This window comes from Typha latifolia, chromosome 9, assembly GCF_019914945.1.
Source record: "Typha latifolia isolate L0001 chromosome 9, TyphaL0001v2, whole genome shotgun sequence".
Taxonomy (NCBI): Eukaryota; Viridiplantae; Streptophyta; class Magnoliopsida; order Poales; family Typhaceae; genus Typha; species Typha latifolia.
This window is the reverse complement of record NC_133094.1, coordinates 7,824,991-7,842,370: the sequence shown is the minus strand read 5'-3', so window position 1 is coordinate 7,842,370 and position 17,380 is coordinate 7,824,991. Positions and strand designations below refer to the sequence as shown.

Genomic DNA, 17,380 nt, shown 5'->3' with positions numbered 1-17,380 from the left:
CCGAACCAATTCCTTCTTTCCCTAAACTTCCTATCAAATTTTCTTTTTCTTCTTAACATCCCAACAAATCTAATCTTTCCTAAACCTCTACCAAACTGTCTTTTTTTTTCTCCCTTCAATATTTTCAATTTTCGAAATTTCCCCTCCTTAACTTGAAACCAACCCCTTCAAATCAGCTCCAAGTCCAAACCCATTAGCCACCCAACCCAAATACTTCCAACCCAACCCAACCCAACCCTATTAAACCTATCAAACTTTAATCCAAAACCTATTAATCCAAAACCTTCCTATTAAACTAATTCCTCAACTCGTTAGTCATCATCATCTCAACCCGTTAGCCATCTTAATCCCTAAGCTCCCCTCACCTCACACCAAGCCCTAATTCCCCATCGCTATTGCCTTGGCGCCGTCAGGTCCCTGACGACGTCACCTTGATTTTGCCCCGCCTCGACGACGCCGCCCCAACACTGTCGCTCCACCCAACGACGTCGCCTCGACGCCATTGCTCCACGACAGCACTGCCTTGACTCGTCTGCTCCACCTGACGACAGTGATGTTGCATCGACGCCTTCCACCAACGACGCTGCTACCATGGCTTCTCGACAGCGACGCCCTCTTTCTCCGCCGCCGACGACTACATTCTTCACTGGCGATGCCATCCCTCTTGACGCCTGCAACCATCGCTGACGACGCTGACGTTCGTGCCTTGATCTCCCGTCACCTTCACTAAGATTGATCGCTACTGTCAGAGGGAGTGATCCCTATGCCTTGTTCCCCACCGTAGCTGATTGTGACCATCACTACTGGACTATCTGATCTCTCCACTGTCTTAGGTATTGTTACCAACATTGTTGTTGGCCATTTGTTGGTGCTGACGGAAGGGACCTGCACCGCAAGTAATTGTGGACGAATAGAGGAGAAAGAAGGGTGAAAAGAAAAATAATTAAATTTCAATTTTTTTCAGATAGTCAGATAGTTAGGTACACGCTCTTTTCATCGTATTAAATACTTTTGGGCCATTCTTTTCTAGTATCATCTCTAAACTTTTGTTAGTTCCTGCTGTCCACATATAGTGAGGGAGAGATTACATAGAAATCTTATATGCTTTACTCCTTATATTAAGAGCTGAACTATGCCGAATAGAATATTAGTATTATGTTAATTTTTGGAAAAAAATTTAAAGGGCTTGACATTTATTAAATGTGACTTTTGTTTAAAAACAATTAAATCTTGACATTAGTCTTTGAATCTCCTGATTAGAAATCTAAATTCAATTAAATATTCACTTTTAAGATTTTTTTGAGTGCATAGCATATCATCTCATATCATTTAGATCAAGACATTTGCATTTGGATTAAATTTAGGAGACGTCTGCATTCCATTAGGTTAGAACACTATTTAATTTTGTTTAAATTAGCAAGCATAAAATAAAATAAAAGCAATACCTAACGCATTCATTGCATATTAGTATGCCAACACGTAGAGGTAAGGCTTATCTCTTCAGTGATTCTAGTGAGTCCAACAGTAGCAGTTTGAATCCCGAGCTTATTAAGAAGCTCGACGATATTATGGGTCAATTAGGTACCTTAACTCAATAAGTCAGAGATACTCAGGATACTTTGCTTGGATATCAACGGGTGACCGATGAACAACTACATAGGGCAGAAAGACTCCGTGAGCACACCGTTCCTCAAAATAATTACCGCCTTGACCTTGAACATGGTGAATCTCCTACTCCTTTACGTCGTCAACACTTTCAAGGAAATGAGCGAGATCCTAATGAACGGTACCTTCGAAGTATTAAAGTTGATGCTCCGATGTTTGATGGTTGTTTAGATCCACAGTACTTCTTGGACTGGATCAAAGACATGAACCGTTACTTTAAATGGTATGATATGTTGAAAATCCGAAAGGTCAGGTTTGCTGCCATGAAATTGACTGGGCAAGCAAATCAATACTGGACCAACATTGAGACTTTGGACCGACTTACCCAAGGGAGTAAGTCAGCTAAGGATTACATTGCGGCTTTTGATGAACTGCAAGTTCGGTGTAGCATGATCGAATTGGAAACCCCTATACAAATCTTGTCCAGATTTAGGGCTGGCTTGCGCAAAGATTTGAGAAGTAAACTTTTTGCCCGTAACGTTGATACTTTGGAAAAGGCCTACAACTTAGTTCAAGACTTGGAGGAGTCTAGACCTAACCACATCTCAAGAAATTACGAAACAAGACCTCAAATTCATAAATCCTTCACAGATTCTCATCAAGCCAATCTACCAATCAATCTTTTAATCGATCTACCCTTAGCCCTTCAAAATCTAAGGTAGAATACAAGGGTAAAAACGTCGAGAAAGACTTCTAATATTAATCCTCGGGTCAAATGCTATAAGTGTTAAGGCTATGGACATGTTGTTGCAAATTGTGCAAGCCCGTATAAAATAAGCTTAATTGAGGAATCCTTCGAAGAAGACTCTAAACAAGACTTTGATGGATATGTTTAGCATGTAGACGGTTAAGAAGGAGATTTTGAAGACGAAGAGGAAGAAACTACTCTAGGATGTCTGAGGCACATAGACTCCACAAAGTTACATGTTGTTAGATGTCCTTTCTCTCAACCTAAAGTCAATGATGATTGGAGGCGTAGCTCCATTTTCCACACGTTCACAAAAATTGGAGGCAAAAATTGCAAAGTAATTGTGGATAGTGGAGAGCTATATAAATGTCGTGTCCACCATTATTTCAAAACTAAACCTGAGAGCGGTTTTCCATTCTAATCCATACAAGGTTTCGTGGATCAATTCAACCACGTTTGAGATAAAGTGTTGTTTGGTTCCAATTGAATTCACGACTTATAAAGATAAAATCTGGTGCGATGTATTGACCATGGATGTGGGTCAAATTATTCTTGGAAGGCCTTGGCTATTTGATAATAATGTGCATATTTATGGTCGTTTAAATATCTGCATGTTTGAACACGAGGGTAAGAAGATCAAAATTCTTCCATCACAGCCTAGAAGTGGTAAGGTGGAAAAGAAGTCTGATCCTATCCACTCAGACAGTAAAGTCAGCTTGATTAGTGCGTGAAGCATTGAACGTGAGATAAGTAAAGGAACTCCTATTCTGATTCTTGTTGCTCGAGAAATTCTGAACAAGCCTATGGCAGGGGCCACGATTTTTTCAAAGATAGATTTAAAAAGTGGCTATAACCAAATTCGTATACTCCCTGACGATGAATGGAAGACTGTGTTTAAAACAAAAAATGGGTTATATGAATGGATGGTTATGCCTTTTGGCTTAATTAATGCTCCGAGTATTTTTATGAGAGTGATGACTCAAATATTACAATATTTTATGGGACAATTTTTAGTCGTATATTTTGATGACATCCTCATCTATAGTCGATCTCGGGAGCAACATATAGATCATCTTCGTCAAGTCTGTCCTGTCTTGAGGAAAGAGCAACTCTATGCAAACCCTAAGAAATGTACCTTTCTGACAAACAAAGTTTTCTTAGGTTTCATGTTTCATCTGAAGGAGTGTCTGCTGACCCTGATAAGGTCAAAACTATTAATGAATGGCCTGAACCCCATACCATAAGAGACGTGAGAAGCTTTCATGGGCTCGCTACCTTCTATCGTTGGTTCATCAGGGGGTTTAGTACCATTATGGCTCCGATAACAGAATGCCTCAAGAAAGGTGAACTTGAGTGGTCAACGAGTGCCACTAAAGCTTTCACTGAAATTAAAAAGAAAATGGTGGAAGCTCCTGTTGTATGACTCCCCGATTTTACTAAGGTTTTTAAGGTCACTTGTGATGCTTCTGGAGTTGGTATAAAAGGAATCCTGAGCCAAGAAGGTTATCCGATTGCCTACTTTAGTGAAAAGCTGAATGAAACTAAACAATGATATACCACTTATAATAAGGAATTTTATGCTATGGTTTAATCTCTTCGCCATTGGAGACATAATTTGCTCCCTCAAGAATTCGTAATCTTCTCTGACCATGAAGTTTTTCATTACCTTAGCTCCCAGAAGAAGCTTAACACTAGACACGGCATGTGGGTTGAATTTCTCCAGGACAATACGTACACCTTGCGACACAAGTCTGAAGCAGACAACAAAGCGACTGATGCACTGATCGTCGCATGATTCTTCTTTCAATGATGAATGCAGAAGTAATAGGGTTTGATAAAATCAAAACTGATATTGAATCACGTCCGGATTTTCATGAAGTTTACAATTTATTAATCGATGGAGGGACTCAAGAAATAGATGGTTTCATCTTGCAGGATGGCTATCTATTTAAGTCTCGAAAGTTAGTGCATTCCCAGCACCTCGTTAAGGGAATTTTTAATTTGGGAATTGTATGCCGGGGGGTTTAGCTGGACATTTTGGGCATGTGAAAACTATTGAAGCTACAGAACATTGATTTTTCTGGCCAAGCTTAAAAAGAGACGTTATGAGACTTGTTAGTCGATGTCATGCATATCAACTCGCTAAGCAGTGAAAGCAAAATACGGGATTGTACATGCCTCTACCTGTTCCTAATTGTCATTGGCAAGATGTTAGTATGGACTTCGTACTTGGACTTCCAAAGACCATCCAAAAGCATGATTCTATTCTTGTGGTGATGGATCGATTTTCAAAGATGGCCCACTTTATACCTAGTTCTTGAACTTTTGACACCTCTCGAGTTGCTAAAATCTATTTTGATAAAATTGTTAAGCTGCACGGGCTACCAAAAACTATTGTATTAGATAGGGATGTGAAATTCACTAGTTATTTTTAGAAAACCCTATAACATAAGATGGGAACCAAGCTTTAGTATTCAACCGCTTTCCACGCACAAACTGACGGGCAAACTGAAGTAGCCAATAGGAGTTTAGGTTACCTACTGAGAACTCATGTCGGCGACAATCTAAAAAACGGGATAAAAAACTGCCCAACTGCTGAATTTGCATATAATAATTATGTTAATAAATTAAAAGGTCTAAGTCCAACTGAGGTAGTATACGGTTACAAACCGAGACAACCTATAAATCTCATTCCTATGTCCTATTGTCATAGGTTATCTGAGTCTGCATCTACATTCGCATCACATATTCATGACTTGCATAAAGAAATCAGTAACAGAATTGCTCAAAATAATACTAGTTATAAAATTTGAGCTGATCTAAGGAGATTCAAAGAATTTAATGTTGGAGACTTTGTGATGGTCTAGATACGTCTAGAACGGTTCCGACCTGGAACTGTCAAAAAGTTGCATGCTCGAAGTGCCGGACCTTTTAAAATTCTCAAGAAAATTAATTATAATGCTTATGTTCTAGATCTCCCCAATGATTTCGGCATTAGTTCTACTTTTAATATTGAGGATCTAGTAGCTTATAAAAGTTCAGATTTTACCCCAGATAACCTACTAAATATTGAGCTTACCAATGAGCCTGTTTATGAGAGACCCTCTTTACCTCCACTTTCCAATATTCTACTTAACACAACAAACAAAATTGATAAAATTTTAGATGATGAGATTATTTTAACAAGGGAAGGTGGAACCCAACGGTATCTAGTACGTTGGAAAGGATGACCTACATTTGATAACACGTGGCTTGATCGCCACGATATAGAGGTGCATCACTCTGATACTTTAGAGCAGTATGAGAGCAGCACACTCGACGGAGTCGCATTCTCTGCCCACTCGGGAGAATGATGCGGACATCACTGATAGGACTCGATGGCGTGTGTACCAGGATAGGAGATGTCGATAGTTGATGATCCCTCTTATAGAGATTTGGTTATAATCTTAATTTATTTAGGGTGTCTTTTGTTTATTTTCTATGTAGGATGTTTTTTGCTTAATTTCATTGTAGGTCTATATATAGACCCGTTATATTTTCTTTCGAGGTTAATGAAAGTTTATGTGATTTTGCTTTCTAGAGAATTTTGGTGTAAAACTGTTTCTTAGGGTGGAGGTGTAAAACCCCATTCCTTCCCTTCTTATTTTCCTCTCCCATTTTTCTCCACCATGTTTTGCATGGCAAGTAGAAATCATATTTAGAAAACAAGAAAACTTAGTTAAAATGGTTTTGTTGTCATTTGTACTTTAGGAGACAGGAAATAAATGATTGGTACGACATTTATGTCCCTCTGTTGCATAATGAGTAGAAAGACTGTCTTCCTTGTGATTGCTTTTGACTCTACATAACCTTGAATGCATAGAATAATTTTTCTTTTTTCTTTATCATTTTGTATTGCGTAAATCAATGGAGCCTCAACAGAAATAGATGTACACAGTCTTACCCTAGGAGCTTTTAAATTAATCTGCTAACTTACAGGAGTTATGTAAGTCAAAGTCAAAGTCAAAGTCAAAGCTAATGTTTACATTTACTCTCTGTATACTCTGCATAATATTTGAAATGCATTTTATTATACCTCCTGTGCATATAGCAAGAATAGAGCTAAAATGCTCAAAGAGTGCAAATAATGCATGTCTGCCAACATCTGGTAAAAGCATTAGTTGGATCACCTTTCTAGGTTCTCATTTTTTTTTGTAAAACTTTGGACTGTTATAGTGAATTTAAAGTCGTGCAGTTATACTCCTACCCAAACCAGACAGGCATTTTATTTACCCAATTATATCTTGTCACTAGATTAAAGCTACATTTATTTATACCAAGGTTACGTATCGGTGGTATTAGCCTGTATTTTAAAATAACTATTAAAATACAGAAAACTTCTAAAATTTTTATAAAAAATAATAATAAGATATAAATATAAATTATTCATATATAAAGACTAAAAATTATAAAATGAATACTTTTTTTTAATCTCTATCTCTCTCCTTTCTACCACTCAAATAATAAAAATTTCTTACCTTCTCTCCTACTAACTCTCTTGTTAAACTCTTTCTTCCACTACCTTTTCTCTCTCACCCACTAATTCTCTTATTAAACTCTTTTTCCCACTACCACTTCTCTCACCCACTCTCTCTTATTGGTCGGTCGGGATCGATCGAAACTAGCTTCCATGATTTATACAATTCTCAAAAGTCAAGTGTTGTTATTTTCTAACAAGATCTTGTTGTCACTTGTCATTGCATGCTCATGTGGTGAGCCCATTCTCATTCTTGGTTTTCTCATGAAAAAACAGAAACAATGGCCAAGTAATTGCTGTATATTAGTGTATTAAGGTCCTCATGTGTCCAGAAGGCATCTGCCAGAATTCTAGGCATGGGGTCACTAACTTATTTTATACATACATCATCAATGCATGTATGTGTACTGTGCAAAATTCTTTTTCACTATCTATGTAGTAGAATTTCAGAGGGTAAACTGATCCTGGAAGTGCCTATATACTTTCCTTGTTACTGCTACACTACGTGTCTAGAAACCACAAAGAGGTGTCAAAATGCACACTCGTTTTTGTACTTGTAATGAGTTGTAGCTTTTGATAGTATGATACTATGGGATCTATCAATTTGGTTTGGTAGCTGCAATCTGATGTGCAACCCTCATATGGAAGGAAATTCTTCAACAACATTGATTTACTGATGGGCTCAATCAACAAGTACCTTTCCGTAACTGCAAATTAACTGGTGTCAACAATTACACACTACAGAACTAAGTTTGCTAGAGGACCTTTCAAGAAAGTTCTAAATCCTGGCCAGATAGCTCAACTGCAGAAGTTCGATGTGAATAGAAACTTGGATGGCTTTGCTCTACATGATGATAATCATAATCATCAAGAGCAGTGCAGAGATTCACAATTTGGTGTAGGAGAGTTTGCATTAATTGGGAGATTGGATAACTAAAGTTCCTGAAAATCTTGACTATCTCTTCTACCTTCGAAGAGTTGATCAAAAACTCGATTATCTTGAAATGCTTATTCATGTCACGTGTCTGCATCACTGAAAGGATTGCTATTGACTTCAAAATTAAGATGAACTATGTTCAGATATAAATTCATTTTCATCAACATAAGCAGGACATGTAGTTGGCTAAATAGTCGAACTCAGAAACAAATCATGAATCATAAGAGAAAAGCATTATGCATAATTAATCTGAGAAAAACAAAAGTTGCATAAAAATTGGGAGAAAATCATTTTGTCATAGTGATCCAGTCTTGGAAAAGTTGAGGGCAAGGTTCGCAGTATCGGGATCGGGATCGGTATCGGCCGTCCAGAAAAATGATACGTATCGGCCGTATCGGCCGTATCGGCCGTTCGTATCGGATCGGACTATTTTTTAATTATATAAAATTCTAAATATTATTTAAAAATGCAGAAAAATTTAGAAAAATGACAAAAAATAAGAAAACAAAAATTACTCACATATGAAGTCTAAAAACTTAAAAAAATGTATTAACTTACTCAAAATTTAAAACTTTGTTGAATACCGAGCTGGTTCTCGTAAATTTCTATAGTCTTCATCATCATAATCACCATAAGTTTGTAAATATTGATGTCTGGGACCTGATGCTCCAAAAAGTGATTCCATCATATGAAGTCTCTGCTGCAGCTCACAGCAGCAGCAATGCTTGCTGCTGCAGCAGCACCTGCTGCAGGTGCAGCACAATGGAAAACTGAAAAAAAAACTTATCGAAGGTCGCCGGAGATCGAGGTCGTCGGATAACGTCGCCGAAGGTTGAGATCACCGGAGAGATGGAGATCTACTCACTATTCAGTCACCGGTGAGAAAGAGAGTAAGAGATCCGTGAGAAAGAGAGAAAGAAAGAAAAGAGAGAAAGAAAGAAAAGAGAGAAAGAGAGGAAAGAGAGGAAAAGAGAGAAAGAGAGAGAGAAAAGGGAGAGAGGCAGGTGGGGGGGTGGGGACATCAATTATTGATGTCCCCCGGGTCGGATCCGGGTCGGATCCGACCCATTCCCACCCGTTTCGGTCGGGATCGGCTAGGGCCGAAACTGGGAACCTTGGTTGAGGGTGTGCAAAGAATTGCGCCTCGGTTTCGGGTGGAGCTTTTATTTGAGTTTCTAAGTGGATTTATTGTACAGATATTTTTCTCCTCATAGTGAAAAGAAAACAGTTGCATACCCCGTGGATATCTCATTTGCGTTGATTTATCTTATTTCTCCACCATTAATGCATTTCTTGTTGATCTATTCCACAGGCACAAGAATGATTATTGAATGATCATCTATAGCTACCATATATTTTTCTTGTACTACATGCATCCTGATATAAATAGCTACACATATCTTAAAACTCTATCTCTGCAATATCTGAAAAAGTTTCTATCTGTCTTAAGCAGTCTTAAGTTGGTATAGAACCATGTTTTTACGCTGTCTTATTTATATTGTGATTCTGTACTGAACTACTGTGCTACAGAAAACTTATCAGTGGAATGGTACAACAAGCATGAAGCGACAGAAGTGGGGTCAGGAGAAGACCATGTGCAGGCGGAATGATGGTAATGGTTTTCATGTGTCAACAAATGAAAAGTTGGTCGTTGGAGAAGGAAAAATAATATATAAGCTTTTAGATTTTGAAAGCCTTTTCCCTCTAACGCGCCTTCCCAAGGTTTGTTTCCTGGTCTGACCAATAAAGCCTCCCTGTATGCTCTATTTGGTTTCTTATGTGTCTAATTGTAATGACTGTTGCTTCTAAACTTACATAACCTGTTTCTGCTCTCTCTGTACTCACAATTTCTGATGCCAGGATGTCAGCTTCACGACTAGTATGTGGGCTTTGTAACGGAGTCCATTTATAAGAATGGTCTATGGCTTTAATATATAGTTTCCAACAGCTTTCTCTACAATCTATGGCAAAATATAGTTTTCAATTGCTTGGAATGATGATGATGGGGCATTTTTCTTTTGCAGGAAGGCGATGTTATTGTGTATCGTATGGTGGAGCTATCATCACGGTGTCCTGAGCTTTCTCCGATACGTGTAAGATTTATGTCTACATTCTAGAAAAGAACTATGATGTCTTGCAATATTTTTAAATTATTAACTGTCAAAAGGGAACCTATTTGAGTGATGTAAGAAATTACTGATGTGATTGGGAATCAGTCAAGTCGAGTCTAGAGCATAGATCCCAGTTTCTGCGGATCAAAGATCGGCTATGAGCCGAAACCATAGAGGGAGGTTTATATATAAGTAATTATTATTTTATTATTTCCTTGTAATTTTTTTAAATTTTTAGAAATTTCTCAATACTTTTTAAATAATATTTAGAATTTTATTTAATTAAAATAGTCTGATCCGATACAGACGGCTGAAAGGTATTGTTTTTTCGAATAGCTGATCTCGATCCCGATATCGATTTTTTGAACCTTGGTCTAGAGAATAAAGAACAGTTGCAAGTTGATCTTTTGCTAGAATTACGGTAATCTAATATGGTTATGTGCTCTTTTTGTTTGGTTTTAGGTTGGAAAAGTTTCATCATATAACTGCATATCCATGAAGATCATCCTGATACCTGTTCCGGAGTACCCGATCTTTCCCCCCGGAAAAAGAGATGCAGAGGGACTGGAAATGCAACCAGGCGTCTCATTTTATAAGCAGGATGGATCTTTAGAGGTACATTACTAGTGTTTGTGTTATCTATTTGGATCCATTGGCTGGTGCATTTGGAGTTTTAATTCTAAAGAGGCTGATAACCGCGGTTGTGGAATGCACCAGATTGACTATCCATCACTTGTTGATGTTCGTCTTCTGAAGGAAAGTGAATCAGAGTCCACAATAGTAACTTCTCATTCTAGACAATTAACCAAGGATGCAGCACCAGTAAACAATAGGAAAGCAGCCTTGGGTAAGCATATTGCAAAAATTGACGACTGGGAAGTAGCCGTGGCTAAGAGTAGTGCTAAAGATTCAGCAATTTCCCCTGCAGGTATTCATCAAATGGTAAACAAATGACAATTAGATGTTCTATTTTCTTGCTTCTATTCTATGATATGTAGGATTTAATTACTAGCATTATCCCTATTCTGAAGCATAAACTTCTATTTATTTAGGAAGCAGACCAAGTACAGGTTGGGATCAAATTGGTCAGACCGTAAATGAGGAAACACAGCTTCAGTCAAATGGCTGGGGTAGTTGGATCCCGAATAAGAGCAGTACCACTACTACTTCCACTTTGTGCTCCTACAGAGTACCAAGAGGCACTGTCCTAGGGCCCAATATACGAAGAAAAAATGGTAAAAGCTTCGCCGCCAAGTGCTACAACCCGAAGTTCTCTAAGTGAAGACTGGAGTCGGCTTTTCTAGGGAAAGGAGCTCTTTTAATTCTTCCTTAAAGCTCTCAGTTATCAGTGTGATTATCTAAGTTTTGTCATGGTGGCTTTATCCAAGCAGACAATGATGCTGACAGTTATCATGTAATTATGTTAGTTCTCCCATAAGACCAACAGTTCTGTACTATGAACCTTACATTTTAGATTTTGTAAAGTTTTTTTCTTTTTTCTTATCTTTTCTCTTGGATAGTTGTGGACTTTATGGATTTACTTTTGTCAGACAACATACGCAGGTCATGGTAGTAGTAGTTTTGGTGCTGATATGTTATTTTGGCCATGGATAGACTTCAGATCAGATCTGTCTCTTGACTTTCCTGTGGAGAATTGCTGTACACGAACCTGCATGAGAATGCCCTTGACCTTCTAAATCTGTATTAGATATTTGATTTTGGAAGTGAATCAAGAAATAGGTAAATGTAATTAATTTAGCTTTATTTAAAGTAAGCTTGTAGTGTAGTAATTAAATAATATCTTAGGATATTCTGAGACTTCAATTATATCACTTTAGATTTTTCTCTTTTTTTTGGAAAAAAATATCACAATTGCCATGCATTGTGTAGTTAATGTATTGTCACACGCAACGCACTACAGCGCGTTACAATGCATTGTGTAGTTACTATATTGCGATGTATTGTGGAGTCTGCATTTGTTCTTAATGTAGATATATAAAGCATATTAAGCTTGTATTTATAACAAAAAAAAATTATTTTAGAAAAATTCTATTAACTATAACTATTTTAATATATAGTCAGTATTTTTGTCATTTAGTTTAAAATATTACTTATTTATAATGCAATTTTATTATTCTTTAATATTTTAATATATGTCTGCATTTGTGTTGCATTAAGTATAATTATTACTCTTTATACTAGTATTAAATTAAATATTAGAATAGTTATACTTGGTATTAGTTTTCTTCTTAGGATATAAAAAATTAGAATAGTTATAGCTATTCCATCATTATTTTATAAAGAGGGCTTAATATTAGAAGTTTGGCTTATTCATTAAAATAAAGATATTTTCTTTGATGAGGCTTTGTTTACTTGTGGAATAAGCTCAATTTTAGAAGCATTCTAAGTTTTAATACAAGAAGCGAGTTAATATTAGTATAACCTATGAGTACTATTATACCGAGTAATAATAATTTTTAATGTGATACAAAGTCAATAATAAAGTAATAAAGAATAATGAATTTGTATTGAGAGTGATATTTCAAACTAAATGATAAAAGTATTATTTTAAGTGTTGTTTAATTTAGGAGTAAAATAGTAATTTTAGATTATTATTAAATTAATTTTAAAAAAAAGTGTACAGAATAAAACGAGAGAGAATGACGATGAACTCATGTACTAGAAGAATCTAAATTGTTATCTTACCGGAATAAGGAGGTTTATTTAAAAAAAAGAAAAAGCTATTTCTATTAGACAAGTGAAAAGACTTATCGGTTTGGCTCGTGGGATAAAATTCACAGTTTTGATCACATGGACTAAATCGATTATTCTCTAATCAAGTTCAGCTTCAGTAAATAATATTCGAGTTCAGTTTCGGTAAATAACATTAAATTAAAAAAATCATCAACAGATAATTTCAAATAAAATATTCAAAGTCTACGAACAATCCAATCATTCTGATCCCTTGTAAAATCTTTCCTTCTCTTTTTCTGGGTAATTAGTATAGATAATGATGAGAATTTCCGGCTAAGAACAGATTGGAGTGCGTAATGTTTTGAAACAAGATGATTATAGAATTAATGCTTCCTGGAAGGACCAATTTGGGTGGTAAAAGTTGAATCTTTGGTCTAGTAATGTTTGCTTTGGTAGAGCAAATTTAGCGTGCTTTGATGTGTTTGGAGTTGTTTTTCCTTCTTTAAAGCCGCGATTTTTGGTATCAAAGGCGGCAATTGCTCGTCTTGTTGAGGCCTTAGAGAATGACAATGCCGGTGCAGAAGTAGTAGATACGAATGTAGATGATGATGCGTATGATGACAAAGTTTTCTTGGTTGACGTCTTTATTATGTTTCTTTTGCTCCACAAATATCCTATGAAGATGCTGCGGAAAGAGCAAATGAGACTAGAACCTCAATTCGAAGGGTGATGAGTGGAACAAGTGGGATCTTCTTCCAAAGTGACAAGTGACAAGCTGACTTATATTATAATATTTGACAAGTGACAAATAACATTTAGAAATTTTATCTCTTTATGATTAGACTTTAATTCATTTTTATCGCTTCACTCCCTTGCGATTAGATTTAAATTGAAACCATTATTTTTTTTATTATTTTAACTAATCTATAGGTCAAATTCAAAGATACACAAAGTTGTAGATAATTAGACAACTTTTGTAATATAATTTAAATAATACTGATTGAATTTAATATGATAAAGGTATGATAAAAATATACATGTTCTTATTATATAATCATATGAGTCAATGACATAAATAAAATTATATGGGAGTGTAGTGAAATTTGCTATAACTTTAAGGGGCTAAAATATAGCTTCCCACAATATTTATTATAATATTTGACAAATAATTGCAACTTACAAAGTTACAATTTGGACTTGCTTTAAACCAAATTTGTACGAATTTTTATGCTAAAATTTGAATTTCTGGGTGATGTCTACTTTTATTTTGGTAATTTGATGATTGTTTCGGGTGTGTTGCATCATAAACTAATATAATTTTAAATTTTAAATTTTAAATTTTTACCAATTTTAGTTTTTCACTATAATGTGCTTACATCTATTAAGATGACAAAGTTATGGGAGTATTTTATCCATTTCACTCTTTCTAATTTTATATTCATGAGAGAAGACAATATGTATTTTGGAAAGAGATTTTTTGGCAAGAATGAAGAGATAATATATAGATTACTTCTTTATTCTTCTTATAGCAACATAACAATATTTTACTCATTTTTTCTTCTAAGTATTAGCACAGTCAAGACAATCAAAATACAACGGATTGAAACACAATTCTCCAATTAAATGAGTAAAAACAAAAGCTTATACCATCCATTTGCATCCCTCTATATAAGAAAGATCTTTGGAGACTTGAACAGAGAGAACACATCATATATGAGATTATTCCTACACAGCAGTGTTATTGAGAGATCTAAAAGAGATTCATCTACATATTCTACATTACAGATTTCATCATCTCGACATAGTGAGATGTGGTGATCTAATTTGCAAGACATCAATTGGAGGTGATATATTGGCACGAGTAGTATTATATCATGGGTCTAGCAAGCAAAAGAATGACTTCAATCAATAATTACAAATGTTAAGCAGTGAGGATTGTAATTGAATCTTGTATCTATGTTATTAGTGTAATAGATTGATTCGTATGTGATCAAATCTTATATTGATCTATGTGTGTTTGGATCTGCAGTTTTTTTCCTCTCTTATGAGAGAGAGAGAGAGAGAGAGAGAGAGAGAGAGAGATTTCTACATAAAAATCCTTCTTGTTTGCGTTGTATTCTTGTGTTGATTTAGTTGCCTTATTTTGACTATTATGCTTGAGATCATACACATGATAATTGCCATGATCAACCGGTATGCCTAGGCTACTTGATCATAGTTACTACTTGTGGTTCATGCAATTGATAGATCTTTAGATTTGAATATTTGCTGTGATTGTGATTATTCCGCATTGTGTTCCATATTTAGTGGGCTTGGATAATCATTCAATTATATCAAAACTTTTAGATTCTCATTTTTATTTCAAATTGGTGTTAGAGTCCTAGAAAATTCCATGACATTCAAACGCTATAATGGTTTCTATACAGAATTGCATTCGGTCGTTCTGACAGTCCTGGAATTTTCTTCAAAAAGTCAACCTACTTTCTAGAAAACTATTAGAACACCTTTTGATCACTTATAAATAGCAACATTACAAGTGTTTGAACGCACATTGGTGTCATTCGATTCTATCAAACAAGTTTGAAGAATAGCTATTGAAATATAGATCTGTCATGAAATGATCCTAAATTATGTGCTGTTTGATCAAGTACATAAAGTTTATCGTACAACTCGATATAAGTAAGTTTGTCAACGAATTTACAACTGATATAAATTAATTCGTATGAACAAACACTGACTTTAGAGAAGCAATATGTCTAAGAAGGTAAAGTATGATATCCCATGTTTGTTGAACTTTTTATTTGACATGAGAAAAAGAATACCAAATAGGCGAGTTAATATCCCTGTCAGGCAGGTTCATAAATTATAAAGTTGTGATTGACTTGATGTTTTTGACAACCGGAAGACGAGAAAGCAACGAAGCAAGTTTCATATTCAACTTGTCCTTTCGTATATGGGTTTGAAGTTCTTGTAAGCAACAACTGCATAAAATGGATCAGAACTTGATATCCCCAGTAATCTCATTATCCCATCTAGAGGTGATCTATTGGCCTTCATGGGTAATTTATTCTTGATTACCTCTGGGTGTGTAAATCCTTCAATACAAGAGAAGTATTGTATAACCAACTGTATCCGGCTATAGTCAGTTCCATCCCTCCATGCACTGATAGCCTTTTCGTAGAATAGCCTATTGCTGAAGCTTACAATGAATATGCCCCCAGGTTTCAGCACTCTAAAGACCTCAGCAAAAACCTACAATAAGAAATTTTGATAACAATTTTAGAACAATTCTTAGGGTATTAATGACATCCTATTTACTAGAACGATGCTTTCAGCAAATATCTGTCAGCGATTTTTTATGAATTAATTATGCTTCGGCATAGATCTAACATTAGTTGATGATTATTGCTAAAATAGATCTTTTTTTTTCAACTTCTCCTCCTCTTTATATGTATATCTATCTATACATTTATCAAATATATGCTTTTGAGACATTTTTTTAGCACACTATACAAAAATTCTTCTCAAATTTATTAGGCAAATAGGTGAGTAGACCTATTTTGCAGAAAAAAGGTAAACTATGATTCAACTTTGCCATCGGATACTCTGCAGCCATGGTTGCAGGAAATTCTTTGACTAAGCATGTTTACTATCTGCATTAAATTCCTGCGGTGGAGACTGCAGAGGATCCGCTGGTTTGCTAGTCAGGAGATGCGTTACCTTCTCCGGCCACCGCAGATACTGCACGCTCACAGTGCAGAGAACCGCATCAAAGCTGCCACTTTCCATCTGCAGCTCCTGCTCAAGATTTAAATCCTTAACGAAGAAGTAATCCAGCCTAGAATTCTTGGCAAGCTCCTGCGCGTTGAGCCCATGCCCCACGACCCTCCCGTACTCCATCTCCGGCGGCAGGTGGCTCACCCACGAGCTCATGAGGTCCAACACGTCGTGACCGGGTCGTAGCCGATCCCGATAAAGATCTGTCAGGGCCACGATGAAGCCGTCGTCTACGTGTGTCACGAAGCGGGGGGAGAAGTAGAATTCGCGGTCCGGGAGAGTGTTCAGCTTAGTCCGGCCTTTCGGGGAGAGGACCAGGCGCTTTATCTTGCCGGAGGAGGAGGGAGTGTTGGGGGTGGAGAAGGATGCTGAGATGTTTGGGGGGGTTTTGGAGTGTAGAGAGGAGTGGGATGAGGATTTCGGCCATGGCCTACAAGATGGGCAAGAAGAAAGCATGGGAGTGGAAGACTTGCGAGGTTTGGTGTTATCCTTGGTTTGGTCAAGTGTTTGTGGCGTTAAATTGTGGGAGGGATGACTTTTAATTTAGGTCCATGTTATTTTCTATGGAGGAAATGGCTTAGGATCCACTATGGTTTGACTCGAAATAGATTATCAAGTTCATCAACATCAAAATTCAAGCCCGCTTTATTTATTTATGTTTTTGATAATCATCCATCCGTAGGCTAGACAAAGAGACTAGTTTATATATATATATATATATATATATATATATATATAACAACTACGCTAACACTCTCAACGGATCAATATAGGCTTAAATCATGCTTATATATATCCCCCTTTAGTGGAAATTTATCAAATATAAATTTCAATTTAGATGGTAGTAGCCTCACGAGATAAGGTTCTAATGGCTTTAGTTTCACGTCAATTGGATGTATGGAAAGATATAATTACAATAGTGGAGCGAGGTCAGAACGGGGCAGAATAATAAATATTCGACCTTGCGGCGGTCCACGGAGGGTGGCGGACGG

General features: G+C 36.4%; 2 protein-coding genes across 3 annotated transcripts in view; one reads left to right on the top strand and one right to left on the bottom strand.

Moving 5' to 3' along the window:
* LOC140795623 (coilin-like) overlaps window positions 1-11,542 on the top strand; it is a 61,556-nt gene extending 50,014 nt beyond the window's left edge. For both annotated transcript variants that reach the window (XM_073148306.1, XM_073148308.1), the window contains exons 9-13: window positions 9,337-9,528; window positions 9,831-9,899; window positions 10,380-10,532; window positions 10,635-10,845; window positions 10,970-11,542. In XM_073148306.1, the coding sequence (XP_073004407.1) occupies window positions 9,337-9,528; window positions 9,831-9,899; window positions 10,380-10,532; window positions 10,635-10,845; window positions 10,970-11,199 (855 nt within the window). In that variant the 3' untranslated portion in view covers window positions 11,200-11,542. The remainder of the gene's footprint in view (window positions 1-9,336; window positions 9,529-9,830; window positions 9,900-10,379; window positions 10,533-10,634; window positions 10,846-10,969) is intronic.
* A 3,677-nt stretch (window positions 11,543-15,219) lies between these two features.
* On the bottom strand, window positions 15,220-16,903 carry LOC140795332 (uncharacterized). The gene is made up of 2 exons (XM_073147832.1): window positions 16,332-16,903; window positions 15,220-15,863 (listed from the first exon to the last, which is right to left on the bottom strand). The coding sequence occupies exons 1-2, from the start codon at window positions 16,842-16,844 to the stop codon at window positions 15,546-15,548; spliced, it is 831 nt and encodes a 276-aa protein (XP_073003933.1). The 5' UTR covers window positions 16,845-16,903; the 3' UTR covers window positions 15,220-15,545.
* Window positions 16,904-17,380: the final 477 nt, after the last annotated feature.

Bases quoted from the DNA above. Each gene is read 5' to 3' on its own strand.
- LOC140795332 (XM_073147832.1), bottom strand. From the start codon at position 16,844: ATGCTTTCTTCTTGCCCATCTTGTAGGCCATGGCCGAAATCCTCATCC. The intron at 15,864-16,331 runs GTAACGCATCTC...TTCTTATTGTAG, and splicing joins ATCTGCGGTGGCCGGAGAAG to GTTTTTGCTGAGGTCTTTAG.